The sequence below is a fragment of the Anomaloglossus baeobatrachus genome, chromosome 12 (assembly GCF_048569485.1).
Source record: "Anomaloglossus baeobatrachus isolate aAnoBae1 chromosome 12, aAnoBae1.hap1, whole genome shotgun sequence".
Classification (NCBI taxonomy): domain Eukaryota; kingdom Metazoa; phylum Chordata; class Amphibia; order Anura; family Aromobatidae; genus Anomaloglossus; species Anomaloglossus baeobatrachus.
The window spans coordinates 43000519-43015103 of NC_134364.1; the positions used below are offsets into that span (position 1 = coordinate 43000519).

The 14585-nt window shown below is 42.6% G+C and overlaps 1 protein-coding gene across 1 annotated transcript in view; it reads right to left on the reverse strand.

Moving 5' to 3' along the window:
- PRKCH (protein kinase C eta) overlaps positions 1-14585 on the reverse strand; it is a 195626-nt gene that overhangs the window by 45232 nt on the left and 135809 nt on the right. Inside the window, exon 10 of the mRNA XM_075330723.1 lies at positions 1992-2146. Within this exon, the coding sequence (XP_075186838.1) occupies positions 1992-2146 (155 nt within the window). The remainder of the gene's footprint in view (positions 1-1991; positions 2147-14585) is intronic.

Consider the following 14585-nt stretch of genomic DNA (forward strand, 5'->3'; position numbering starts at 1 on the left):
AATTCACGGTATAATATAAAGAGAGAAAAAATGATATAATTTGTAACACTACTTTTTCTTGAGTTTCTGACCCAGAGATTTGGTGGTTGATGAATTGTTTATTTTTAAAAGTATAAATGTGTACCTAGACATCCTGGTACTAAAGGCCGCTTTACTCGCTAGCGATCGCACCTGCGCCTGTCGTGCGTGCATCACGAGCAAATCGCTGCCTGTGGCGCACAATATTGCTAGTACGTGTCACACGCACATGCCTTCCTAATGACGTCGCTGTGGCCGGCGAACAAACTCTTTTTTAAGGGGGAGGTTCGTGCTGCGTCACAGCGACATTACACGGCGGCTAACCAATAGAAGCGGAGGTGCGGAGAGCAGCCGCATTAACGTCACTCCCACCTCGTTGCCGGAGGATGCCGGAATGCTGTTGTTCCTGGGGTGTCACATGTAGCGATGTGCGCTGCTTCAGGAACGACGAACAACCTGAGTCCAAAATGAGCAATGATATTTGGTAAAGGAACGACGTGTCAACAATCAACGATTTTTGCCGTTTTTGGATCGTTAGCGGTCGCTCGTAGGTGTCATGCGCAATGATGTTGCTAACGAGGCCGGATGTGCGTCACGAATTCCGTGACCCCAACGACATCTCGTTAGCGATGTCGTTGCGTGTAAAGCCCGCTAAAAACTGTCAACAATCAGTTATCACCCGCCCCCCCGTCTTCCTTCTCTGCACCAAGTGCAGAACTATCAATGCTTCTACCAGTGACACCACTGGTCTCCAAAACATCCCTGAGATCCAGGGTGGTCGCCCACATCCTGCAACAGCCGCCATGTCTACAACTCCAAAATTAATAATTGCGATGTTAAACATATTTATTGAGCTTCAAAGACAACCACCTGAGATACCATTTTTAGGAGGTCTCCGAATTATTTTTTCCCCAGTCTATAACATGGTTTCCTGTCTGAACAGCTATTAGCGGAAGGATGCGGGACACATCGCGTGATCACTGGCCGATGTTCATCTGTTGCTAATGGGAACCTTTAGAGTGACGTAAAAGAATAGATCTGTGATGTCCCTGGTATTGTGGACATGCACTGTCCATTTTTGGTACCATCATCTTCTCTTCCATATTTTAGCTCCCTTTACATTTGTTCTTCCTACCACTTTCAGGTCAATGACTAACAGAAGACGCTGCCAGGTATCCAATGATCCCGGACTTTTATGTATGTATCTGTGGCACCTATTAAAAGCTTAGATTTTACTTTGAAAAGTGTAGATACCATAAAGATAAACCAACTACTTAAAGGGGCACTTCTATTAGGAGGATCCAAGCGTTTTATTTTTCTGCAGTGCCCCCGCAGGCGATATGAAGTATTACACTGGAATCAAGATGTGCTTTTTTTTTTCTACCAATCTCTGTTCAAGCTAATTGATAGTAGTTCTTGAATGAATGAATGAATGAATGAATAAATGAATTAATCCTCTCTATTAACTCAGTAAAAGGTTTTACTAAAAAGTCTTCACAAAAAAAAACCCAACAAAAAACAACATTCAGAAAAGCTAAGAGGGAAAAGTTGGGTGCAGGTAAGAAAAAAAATACTTTACCCAAGACTAAAAGGTGAGAACAGACATCAACAACATGAATTTTCACATTTATGGGAAACCCACTGTTCTTCATCCCCTTCCTCCATAATAGGCTTAGGAGGCGGAGGTATGGAAAATTTATTGGTGGGAGTTAGCGGTCCCTATGTCTGTACAGTATTAAAAAATGTCAGCTTTCTTCCAGAAACAGAACTGCACCCATTTATGGTATTGCAGGCTTGCTCTATTTAAGTGAATTGGTCTGAGTTGCAATACCGCACACTACCTGCAGACAGGTATGGCGCTGTGTTTTTTTTTTTTTTTTTTAAATCCTTTAAAACCCCATGACATCTGAAGGGGTTAAATACTGTAGTCAATTCTGAAGTGTTATGTCTTGAGTAACTGATTATTATCTTACCGATAAATCACTCCTTTCTCATGAAGAAACATGAGGGCCGATGTGATTTCAGCGCTGTAGAAACAAGCCCTGGCCTCATCAAACCGTCGAGATTTCTGAATGTGAAACATCAGGTCACCCCCGTTCACGAACTCCATCACAAAAAACAATCGGTCCTTTGGGGAAGAAGACAAAAAAATTGTTAAAAATCCAAAATCAAACACTAAATAGGTATTTTATAGCTTATTATTATACAGTGATTATTGGGGCCGGATGATACAGCGGCTTAATACATCATCAAAGTGCACCAAGAAACCTTAATTAAAGCATGGTATTGATGCCGCTATCCACCGCAACAAGGAAAAACTGCTTTTGGTGCACACATCAGTCTAACCTGTCCAGCAACTATCAGTTATCACACTCTAAAGGGGGCTTTACACGCTACGATATCGCTAGCGAGCGCCCCCGTCGTTTGTGTGTCACGGGCAAATCGCTAACACCCATTACACATACCTTCCTAGCGACGTCGCTGTGGGCAACGAACAACCTCTTCGTTAAGGGGGAGGTTCGTGCGCCGTCACAGCAACGTCACACAGCGGCCGGCCAATTGAAGCGGAGGTGCGGAGATCAGCCACATTAACGACACGCCCACCTCGTTGCCGGAGGACGCAGGTACGGTGATGTTCCTCGTTCCTGGGGTGTCACACGTAGCGATGTGTGCTGCCTCAGGAACGACGAACAACCTGCGTCCAGAACGACCAACGAGATTTTGAAAATGAACGACGTGTCAACGATCAAGTGAGTATTTTTGATCGTTAACACCCGCTCCTAGCTGTTACACGCAACGACGTTGCTAACGACGCCGGATGTGCGTCACGAATTCCGTGGGTTCCGACAACATATCATTAGTAGAGTTGAGCGGATTGCTAATAATCCGGGTCCGGTGGATACGTTGCGGGTTGCCCCAGAAGTCCGGATCCGATCTGGAATCCGGCCCAATGTAAGTCAATGGGGGAGCGGATCCAGGACAAGAGACAGAGAGAGAGAGCAAGAGAGGAAAAAAAAAAAAAAAACCACGAACCCGTATCGTGCAGCCGGATTCCCGGGTCCAGAACGGACCCGGATCGGAACCTGAAACCGCGCGGATCCAGACTTTTACAGTTCGGATCCGTTCAACACTAATCGTTAGATATGTCATTGCATGTAACGGGGCCGTAACTCTTTTTCAGTGGGTGGTTCCTATTCATCAGCATTCTGCCAGCACTATGGGTACAAGAACTGCTCCTGCCATCGACCAATGGCTTACCTGTCTGGGGTTAAAAGCCACCTCTGTCATAGGCCTCTATGTAGTGCGCCCGACAGGAGAGCAGAAGCAAAGTGACAAAGACGCACCATTACATCGTGTAAACTGACTCGACTGCTCAGCCTCTAGAAGGGGATTACACCTAACAACAGGCGCTGGGCAGAAAGTACATGGAAGGGAGACAGCCATTAAAATCCCACTCTGGAGAAATTATGACATAATTGATAAAGTGATTTGTAGATTTTCTAACCAATCAAATGAGATCAAGTAATCTGAAAATACAAAAGAGCAAAGGGATTGTCCACTACTTAAATGCTTTCCCCCATGAAAAAAAAACAAAAAAAAACAAAAACAGAAAACCAACCACAGACACTTGCCTAAAGCACTGGCTCTACATTTTTCTGACACTTGCTTACTGCAATCAATCAGGGCAGCAATGATCACACTTCACTAAAAAAATTGATGTCTGGGGAAGTGTAAGTGCTGCAGGCCATCAGTGGGCGCCGATTGGCTGTGAACTAGGCATGTTAAACTATTATTTTTCTGGAGTATTCCTTCAAGTATATATTACTTTCCTCATGCCGCCATCTATTTTGTGAAGTGCCCCAGTCCCTCCTGCAGTAAAACAACCCCACAACATGATGCTGCCACCGCCGTGTTTCACAGTTGGGATGGTGATCTTAGGCTTAAAAGCTTCTCCCACTTTCTCCAAATGTATCGATGGTCATTAGGACCAAACAGTTCATTTTAGTTTCGTCAGACCACGGGATATGTTTTAAAAAAAAAAAGAAGGTCTTGCATTTGCAAACATTAGTTTCGCTTTTATATGTCAGTTTTGGAGTAATGGCTTCTTCCTGGCAGAGTGGTTTTTCAGCCCAAGTTGATACAGTACTTGTTTCACTGTGGATAATGACAGAATCTTACCAGCTTCCACCAGAATCTTCACAAGGTCTTTTGCTTTTGTCCTTGGGTTGATGAGCACATGTTTGACCAAAACACATTCATCTCTGGTACACATAATCTGTCTCTTTCCTGAGCGGCATGATGGCTGGACATTCCCATCTTGTTTGTACTTGTGCATAATTGTTTGTACAGATGAACAGGTATCTGGGACTTGCACCAAAAGATGAACCAGACTAGTGCAAGTCCACAATTCTCTTCCTGATGTCTTGGCTGATTTCTTTTGACTTTCCCATGATGCTACACAAGGAAGCAGTGTGTTTCAGATGTGCAATAAAATACATCCACAGGTGTGTCTCTAATTAACTCAGATGTTGCCAATAAACCTATCAGAAGCTTCCAAAGACATGACAATCATATGGGCTGTCCCATATTGTTTAAAGGCACAGTACTCAGTGTATGGAAACATTTGACTTTGCAGAAAGTAATAAAAATGTCTTAAAACATTCTCGCTCTCTCTCTCTCATTATTCTGGCATTTGGCAAATAGAAATAGTTTTGGTTCCTAATTCACCTAAAACAGGAAAGGTTTATTCTGAATTCATGTCAGATAGTGAGAAAAACCTGCAGATGTGTCTTTATAGATAGTGTATGTAAACTTCTGGTTTCAACAGTACATATAAACAAACAAAATAAAAAAAAACAAAAACATTTCAGAGCTCCATCCCCGCGGTTTATAACCTAAAACTCCTGCTTACAAGATACAACCGCTTACTCTGACATATGTCTCTGATTTAACAGAAGCCGTAATAAGTATCATACAGTAATGGTCGGAGAATGTGCACACGTTTTAACAAAGTCTTGTCATAATTTTGGGCTTCATCCAAATTCAAGTTGCGTAATAATGGAGCTGGACTGCGAGAATCTGTTAATCATATATCGCAAAAAATGTGGTTAAAGTGTAACAACCCTGTGTAGCAACATTATGTATGAATATTATCTCCCACCTAATGTCTCCGCTTGTGCTGATCTTACCAATGCTGATCAGTACAGTAGACCTATTCTGATTATCCCCCTGCCTTAGGTCTTGCACTGCTGACACTTAGGTGCTGTCAGGTAAAATGCACTGACATGTTCACAGGCCATTCTTTATACACGGAATGAGACCCGATGATTATTATCCTTTATAAACCACACAAGGGATACAGGGAACTGTTTGTAGCCCACAATGTTTTTTAATTTTGTTTTTGAAGGGGGGTAGAACAAATAATTTATTCAGTAATATAGAAGTAATATGAAGTTTTCTTGGAACCCGGACCTTTCAGTTCTTCTTTCCTTTTCATTGTCTTCATGTGGTGTCTAGAGGAAGACATTTCATTTTCTTCCATATTTTAAGTGCTCAAATCACGCAGCCAAAAATTCTGTGAAATGTTTCAATACTCGTCTTGACTGTACATCTAACAGACTTGGCCTCTGATCCTGCAGGGACTAACCAAAAATAAGGGTAGTGATCCCGATCCAGTCTCGCTAGTTGAATATCATTAACCATGCAGTCCATTTTGGTATTGTCACATTTTTATTATTATTTAGGTAGCTTTTCCTTAATTCTTACCATATTGGAAAAAAGTTCTTTACGCTGTTGACACCAAGGAGCGTAAACATGACAAATTATTGAAATTTGTGCAACATTGTCTTGGGGATATCTTTGCTATTTAGTTGGGGCTTGTCTTTCTAATTATATAGTGTGACGTTGCCGTCATAATTTGGTATCCCATATTTCATATCGCTTGCTAGGTTTAGAATGTAAATTGCTGGCGATCCGGAAATATTCAGATATCCGGCCATTATGAGGTTCATCAGCATCAACCAAAGAGAATTATCGGAAAGAGGTTTTTACATAAAACGCTGACTGTCATGGCGGCGTCAGGATCTATGGAAAATACAGATTCGACACGGTCTGCTAACTTCTCTGATGTCTGATCAGTGCAGGCAGACTCGGGTACTGACCCACAGACTTGTAGTTCATAGGCAGGCTAGCAAGAGTTAATCACACACCGTGGGGGACCCAGTCACATTCGCTCCCCTCCTATTTATGCTAGCTGGACATTTCCTTTAGTGCCAGCTATAGCTTCTCTATACTGGTCTGGTGAGGTCTTATGATCCAGACTTACTGGTGATTGTAGTACTTAATCGCTGCGAGAGTTTGTGTCGTTAACCCTTGTTGTCCTTTTGTTGCTGCCTTACTGCTCTTGCTTTTTTCTTTAAATTTCTTACTGTTTGTTTCTGTTAATTTGCAGTGTGTTTGAGTTTTGTTTCTTCCCAGTCTGTCTTTATCTGTGTTGCCATCACACTCCTGCCCCTTCCTTCCCTGGAGGGAGGACAGTTTGGTTTTGGTCAGGAGAATAGTAAAACATGGGACTCCGGCATCTCCCCCATTAGGAGTAATCCAGAGGTTAGGTAGATTATAGGAGCTTCTTGTTCCTCGCTATGCTACAGCCACATTGTGACACAAATATAACCTTTCCTTTTTACATTATTTAAACGTTTATATTTTTGAAAACTTTTTTTCTACTTTTTACTTTATGTATAACTTTTATTCTTTGCTCTATACGGCGGATCGGGATTGTTTATGGGGACATCAAATACAGTCTTCAATTTACACTCCATCACATTTTTTATGAGGAATAAAAGGGTAGGTCCTAAATTAGAGACTTTCCTCCATAACTTTCACTTGCCCTAATAACCCCTAAAGAAGTGATTATGTTACCTCCATGCACTTGCGGTACACAATGTGTGACATGTACGGTATGAAACACATGAAGCAAATGTCACCTGCCCTGACACACGGGTTCAAGTCATCGCTCTTCATCCCATAGTGCTGGTGGCGGGGGAGGGGTGCTGTATTTATCACAAGGCACAGGAGTAATAATACTTGACTTCACATTCCTAGCCTCAGATCTGGAACAGTGAACATCTATTTCAGAGTCTGGAGCAACGTAAAGGAAGCGTGTGATATCTATTGGAGGCTCAATGTTCATTAATGGTCCCGGAATAGAAGGCTGCGGACTGAATGTGCAGGGATAGGGCTAAATATATGCTTCACTGTATCCATATCTCATGCATTGCTATAGTGAGAGTGACTTTCAACGTTGGCCAAGCTCCAATAGGGACCTGGACGCCTTGTTTCCAGGAACGTTCAAGGTCCCACTAATGACTACTTTATCTATCAGAGGAAAACCCCTTCATCCTATACAGCACCCAAAACATTGTCATATTGCCACTTAAAGGGAATTTGTCAGCAGGTTTTTGTGATGTAATCTGAGGAGCAGCATGATATAGGGGCAGGGACCCTGATTCCAGCGATGTGTCACTTTATGGGCTGCTTGCTGTCATTTTGATGGAATCACTGTTTTCTTTGCAGCACATCTAGCAGTGCTCAGAATGCAGAGCCCTATGCACACCACTGATTGGCAGCTTTGTGTGTACATTGTATATTAACAGCTGATAATCAGTGGTGGGGGTGTGGGTGGGGTTGGACCAGGAGGACCAGGCAGCGTGCCCTGTAGTGATAATATGCTGATAAAATTGATTTTATTGAAACAGCAACACACTTCTCAGTAAGTGATATAGCTGGAATCAGGATCTCAGCACCTACATTATGCGGCTTTCAGATTACATAGCAAAACCCTCCTGACAGATTCCCTTTAAGGGATCCATGGTTACGACCATGAGCAAGTAACACTAACTGTCACTGTGTGAGTGGATGTAACCATGGATACCTTAGCTGCAATGCCCTGCACATGATGTAAGAGACATGGCTAATCAGAAGAACTATACTACATTTTGTAATTGGAGGTATTTGCTAATATTATTATTATTATTATTACTACGCCTACTTCATATTGGGATAGGATCTTGGAGATGGGAATAACCCTTTAAAGTACTATGAGCCCTGGATTGCAATAGACATATTGGTGCATTACCATAATAAATCAGTCAGATGACAGACTCAGACATACCTTGAGCCATCTTATACTCAACAAGATGGTGATACATAGAGGGAATAAAGAGGTGGCCTCAACGCGGGTTTCACAAACGAGCAATCAACAGGAAGGGAGCGCAACAATCGTGCTCAGTCCCTGTTGATTGATTGTTTAGTCAGAAGTTAGAAAATATAATCCAGACAGTGACGAGGTTACAAATAATGATCTTTACATGAAATAATAATTTTCTCTTCACACTTTGCTTTCGGCACAGAATGCTCCTTTGCAGCAATTCCAGCTTTGCAGACCTTTGGCATTCAAGCAGTTAATTTGCGGAGGTAATCTGGAGATAGTTCACCCCATGCTTCCCCCCTCCCACAAGTTGGATTGGCTTGATGGGCACTTTTTGCGTACCATACGGTGAAGCTGCTCCCACAACAGCTCTATAGGGTTGAGATCTGGTGACTGGGGTGACCACTCCATTACACATAGAATACCAGCTGCCTGCTTCTTCCCTCAATAGTTCATGCATAATTTGGAGGTGTGCTTTGGGTCATTGTCCTGTTGTAAGATGAAATTGGCTCCAATAAAGCACTGTCCATGGGGTGTGGCATGGCGTTGCAAAAAGGAGTGATAGCCTTCCTTATTCAAAATCCCTTTTACCTTGTACAAGTCTCCCACTTTACCTGCACCAAAGGAACCCCAGACCATCACATTGCCTCCACCATGCTTGACAGATGGCGTCAGGCACTCTTCCAGCATCTGTTCAGTAGTTCTGCGTCTCACATATGTTCTTCTGTGTGTTCCAAACACCTCAAACATCTATTCGTCTGTCCATAACACTTTTTTCCAATCTTCCTCTGTCCAATGTCTGTGTTCTTTTGCCCATATTAATCTTTTCCTTTTATTAGCCAGTCTCAGATATGGCTTTTTCTTTGCCACTCTGCCCTGAAGGCCAGCATCCCGGAGTCACCTCTTCACTGTATACGTTAACACTAGCGTTTTGCTGGTAATATTTATTGAAGCTGCCAGTTGAGGACCTGTGAGGCATTGATTTCTCAATCTAGAGACTGTAATGTACTTGTCTTGTTGCTCAGTTGAGCAGTGCGGCCTCCACTTCTCTTTCTACTCTGGTTAGAGCCTGTTTGTGCTCTCCTCTGAAGGGAGTAGTACACACCGTTGTAAAAAATCTTCAGTTTCTTGGCAATTTCTCGCATGGAATACCCTTCATTTCTAAGAACATGAATAGACTGTCGAGTTTCACATGAAAGTTCTCTTTTTCTGGCCATTTTGAGAGTTTAATGGAACAAACAAATGTAATGCTCCAGATTCTCAACTAGCTCAAAGGAAGGTCAGGTTTATAGCTTCTCTAATAAACAAAACTGTTTTCAGCTGTGCCAACATACTTGCGCAAGGGTTTTCAAGGGATTTCTAAACATCCATTAGCCTTCTAACAGTTCGCAAACACAATGTACCATTAGAACACTGAAGTGATGGTTGTTGGAAATGGGCCTCTATACACCTATGTAGATATTGCATTAAAAACCTGACGTTTGCAGCTAGAATAGTCATTTACCACATTAACAATGTATAGAGGGGATTTCTGTTTAATTTAATAATAGCTACATTGAGAAAAATGTGCTTTTCTTTCAAAAATTAGGAAATATGTAAATGACCCCAAACTTTTGAAACTTTTGAACTGTAGTGTATATATCTATCTATCGCTCATATATATATATATATATATATATATATATATATATATATATATATATATATATATATATATATATATATATATATATAATATACATACATACTTTATTATGTAAGATGCTGCAACAATATATATAAAAAAAATTTGAAAAGACACTGCATTTTTTCCCCACAGCAAAGCCGCAACGTGGGAACAAGACCTTTTAATTTTAATAAAACCCGACAGCGATACCTATTCTTTTTAAAAGTGAAAGTGAAAAAATGTCAGATAAATAAAAGGAAAATTAAAAGAAAAAAAGGGTTAAACCACTCAAATAAAAAAACATAAAATCCCTTTTCCAACTCTGAAAATAAAATTAATAAAAAAAATTTAAGTGGCAGAACGATTTTTTTTCTATTCAAATGTAATTTTTTTTTTAAAACCAAATATAAAAAATAAAAATAAATTTTAAAAAAATATATGATTATGCTATCGCCATAATTGTACTGGCCTGCAGAATAATAATATTGTGGGGACATTTTTAATGCACAATGAATATGCTCAAAACAAACCCCCACCCCCCCCAAAAAAAATTCATGGCAATATTGTATTTTCGGCTTGTAGATATTTTATTTATTTTCTGCATATTATAGGAGCAGATATCTTGCTTCAGTTTCTGTTAACAGCTTTTAGGGATATGCTTTACAGCTGCATTGTCATAGGAAACAGCCAGTGATGTTCATTGACTTCTATGGGAAAGTGTTGTGACATGCTCTGTGACCTGTTCAGAGGTTACTGTGCATGGAGGAGGAGGAGGCGATCTACGATCATTACCTATTGTGAATGGCAGACGAGTGTTACGTTATATAAACGTGTTACTGGTTATTGTATTCCTGTCTGTGATGACAATGAGGAGACTACTGAAAAGTGATCTGTGCAGGAAAGGAGGAATCAGACTTTCCTGACACTAAGTGGCCCCAATGAAAATTGCTACTGCAGCATGTCAATCACTAAACAAGCCCCAGTCAACTATTTATATCACTGATAGGCGCTGCTTGTTGTGGACAAATTGACAAAGAACCCAAAAGTCACAAAATAAAGACTAAAATAAGACATGCTGTTTTGGTAATTATCAATTAATCCTTTAACTCGATGTATTATAAAGAGGTATTATCAATTATTGTACAGGAGGAGGAGGGGGTGAGCTGTGACATCACCTATTGTGAATGGTGGGTCTTATTATATCTACTGTATACAGGAGGTGTTATCAGTCATTGTTCTGGAGTGGGAGGAGCTGAGCTGTGACATCACCTATTGTGAATGGTGGGTCCTATGATATCTAAATGTATATAGTGTGGTTATCAGTCATTGTTCTGGAGGAGGGGGTGAGCTGTGACATCACCTATTGTGAATGGTGGGTCCTATGATATCTAAATGTATATAGTGTGGTTATCAGTCATTGTTCTGGAGGAGGGGGTGAGCTGTGACATCACCTATTGTGAATGGTGGGTCCTATGATATCTAAATGTATATAGTGTGGTTATCAGTCATTGTTCTGGAGGAGGGGGTGAGCTGTGACATCACCTATTGTGAATGGTGGGTCCTATGATATCTAAATGTTTATAGAGTGGTTATCAGTCATTGTTCTGGAGGAGGGAAGCTGTGACATCTCCTATAATGAATGGTAAATCTGGTGTTATCTACTGTATATAGAGGTGTTATCAGTCAGTGTACAGAAGGAGGAGGTGAGCTGTGATATCTGTTGTGAATGGTGGATCCTATGATATCTAAATGTATATAGAGCAGTTATTAGTTATTGTACAGGAGGGGGAGGAGGTGAGCTGAGATCTCCTATAATGAATGATGGATCTGGCGTTATCTACTGTATATGGAGCGGTTACATTTCAATGTAATCTCTGTGTGATGAGACTGATGAAAAGTCGTCTGTACAGAGCAGGAAGTCTGAGTCTAGTATAAGACTTATTCATCTGTGTAAAAATTGTGAGATTTCACTTTTGATATTTGTTTGCTTTTTTTATTTTGCCCTTAAATCACCTCCTCTACTAATCCATAGGATTAATGCAGCCATATCTAACATGTTGAAAACTCTAAGTACTAAGTAGGTCCAAGGTTGACTCCTCAGACATTCCCGAACAATGACCCAGCAGCCCTCTCGCCTTGTATCTTAAGACTCCTATATATTAAAGTGGAGTCCCGTGTGTGGAGCTGTCAGCAGCCGCCGAGGAACCCCGTGATGTACGGATCTGTGTTACACACAACGAGTTAGGGGAAATCCGACCCCTTGTCTTATGAAAGGCCGGGGAGGGGGGGGGGGCAGAATTTGTGGTTTACAGTTACGCCAAGTGCATTATATAGAGTAACAAGAGCCCGGGGGGGGGGGGGGGGGGGCGACTGCGGAGACTCAGCGGACATTTAGCCAAGTAGAAGTCGCTGCTCAGAAATTCTTTACAGATTTCTCTATATGATAATATATTGTTATCATACAGATCAAGCCAGCGTCAATGTCTGATAAAGAAGACGGTGATAGCCCATTGAGAAGGATCGGACCCCAGCTGCCTGACGTACAGAGAAGGGGGGTGGTCTCATAGCAAAGATCATAATAGTATCCGCTTACCTTTTCCCAATTTCTAAGCCCCTTCCCTGACACAGTTCCTCAGGGGAGGGGAATCCTGTACAAGTTCTCTCCACCCAACAGCCCAAAAATGAGCTAACAAGACGCAAGCCCCCTCCATTCAAGGACCCCATAGTAGCCACATGGGCAGCCTATAGGATATATAAGTACTAGTGGACACAAATGGTGGTAAGAGAAGCAGTGTCGCCTCCTGATTTATATGGGCCTTTGAGCCCTCTTCAATTCTGATTATCTGATCTTTTACCTCCAAGAGCTATAACTTATTTTTCGGTCAATAGAGTTGTGTCACATCTATAGATTTTATGACTACCATTCTGAGGTCCATGTGATTTTTTGTTTTTTTTTTATTTCATTTTGTTGCTTTATATAAAAATGGCCGAGGCTACAAGTAGATTGCCAGCACCCTGACACTGAGCTGCAGCGCAGTGGCCAAGACCATACAGCGGTATAACCAGACAGGTTCCACTCAGAACAGCCTCGCTATGGTCGACCAAAGAAGCTGAGTGCACATGCTCAGCGTCATATCCAGAGGTTGTCTTCTCAAAATCGATGTATGAGTGTGGTCAGCATTGCTGCAGAGGTTACAGGGGTGGTGGTGGGGGGTCCACCTGTTAGTGCTCAGACCAAACACCACACACTGCATCACATTGATGTGCATGGCTGTCATCCGAGAAGGAAGCCTCTTCCAAAGATGAAGACAAGCAAACGAAGGACATGGATTACTGGAGCCATGTCCAGTAGTCTGATGAGACCAAGAGAAACATATTTTGCTCAGATGGTGTCAAACATTTGTGGCAGCAACCAGGTGAGGTACAGTACAAAGACAAGTGTGTCCTGCCTACAGTCAAGCATGGTGGTGGTTGTGTCATGGTTTGGGGTTGCATGAGTGGTGAGAGCTGTGGGAAGCTACAGTTCATTGAGAGGCAACCATGGATACATGTACTGTAACATACTGAAGCAGAGCATGACCCTCTCGAGTCGGAAACTGGGCCGCAGAGCAGTATTCCAACATAACGACCCCAAACACCTCCAAGACTACAACTGCCTCTGTGAAGAAACTGAGGGTAAAGGTGCTGGACCGACTAAGCATCTCGAGACCTGAATTATATTGAGCATCGGTATGGCCTCTTAAAATAGAAGGTGCAGGAGTGCAAGGTGGGCCTCGCTGGTAATACAGGTTCACAGCGCTCAGGCAAAAGTGGTCCTAGGACACCCCACTCTAGGACTGTATGATGATAACATAGCAAACAGCTACACCTTCATCATCTGTAGATTTTGGAGCTTGAGCCACATTACAGATTTTTATTCAATTGTCCACTATGTAAGTCACTTGGTCTATCGGATTTTGGCCAAGCTACTTGCTAAAATCAATAATGCATGAAGATACAGTATGATATCATGTGAACTTCCCCATTGTAACTGCAGCGCTGTCACCAGTGTGGAGCACAAGCGCCCCCTGCTGGACATTTATCATTATTACTTCATAGAGTAATTGTTTCCTATCTCAACTAGATAACTGCAACAAGTTGCATCAGGACCCTAAGGCGGGCTTTGCACACTACAACATCGCAGGTGCGATGTCGGTGGGGTCAAATTGAAAGTGACGCACATCCGGCATCGCATGCGACATCGTAGTGTGTAAAGCCTAGATGATACGATTAACGAGCGCAAAATCGTCGTAATCGTATCATCGTTGCAGCGTCGGCGTAATCCATAATTACGCTGGCGCGACGGTCCGATGTTGTTCCTCGCTCCTGCGGCAGCACACATCGCTGTGTGTGAAGCCGCAGGAGCGAGGAACATCTCCTTCCTGCGTCACCGTGGCTCCCGTAGGATATGCGGAAGGAAGGAGGTGGGCGGGATGTTTACATCCTGCTCATCTCCGCCCCTCCGCCGCTATTGGCCGCCTGCCGTGTGACGTCGCTATGACGCCGCACGACCCGCCCCCTTAGGAAGGAGGCGGGTCGCCGGCCAGAGCGACGGTCGCAGGGCAGGTAATTGCGTGGGAAGCTGCCGTAGCGATAATTTTCGCTACGCCAGCTATCACACGATATCGTACCTGCGACGGGGGCGGGGACTAT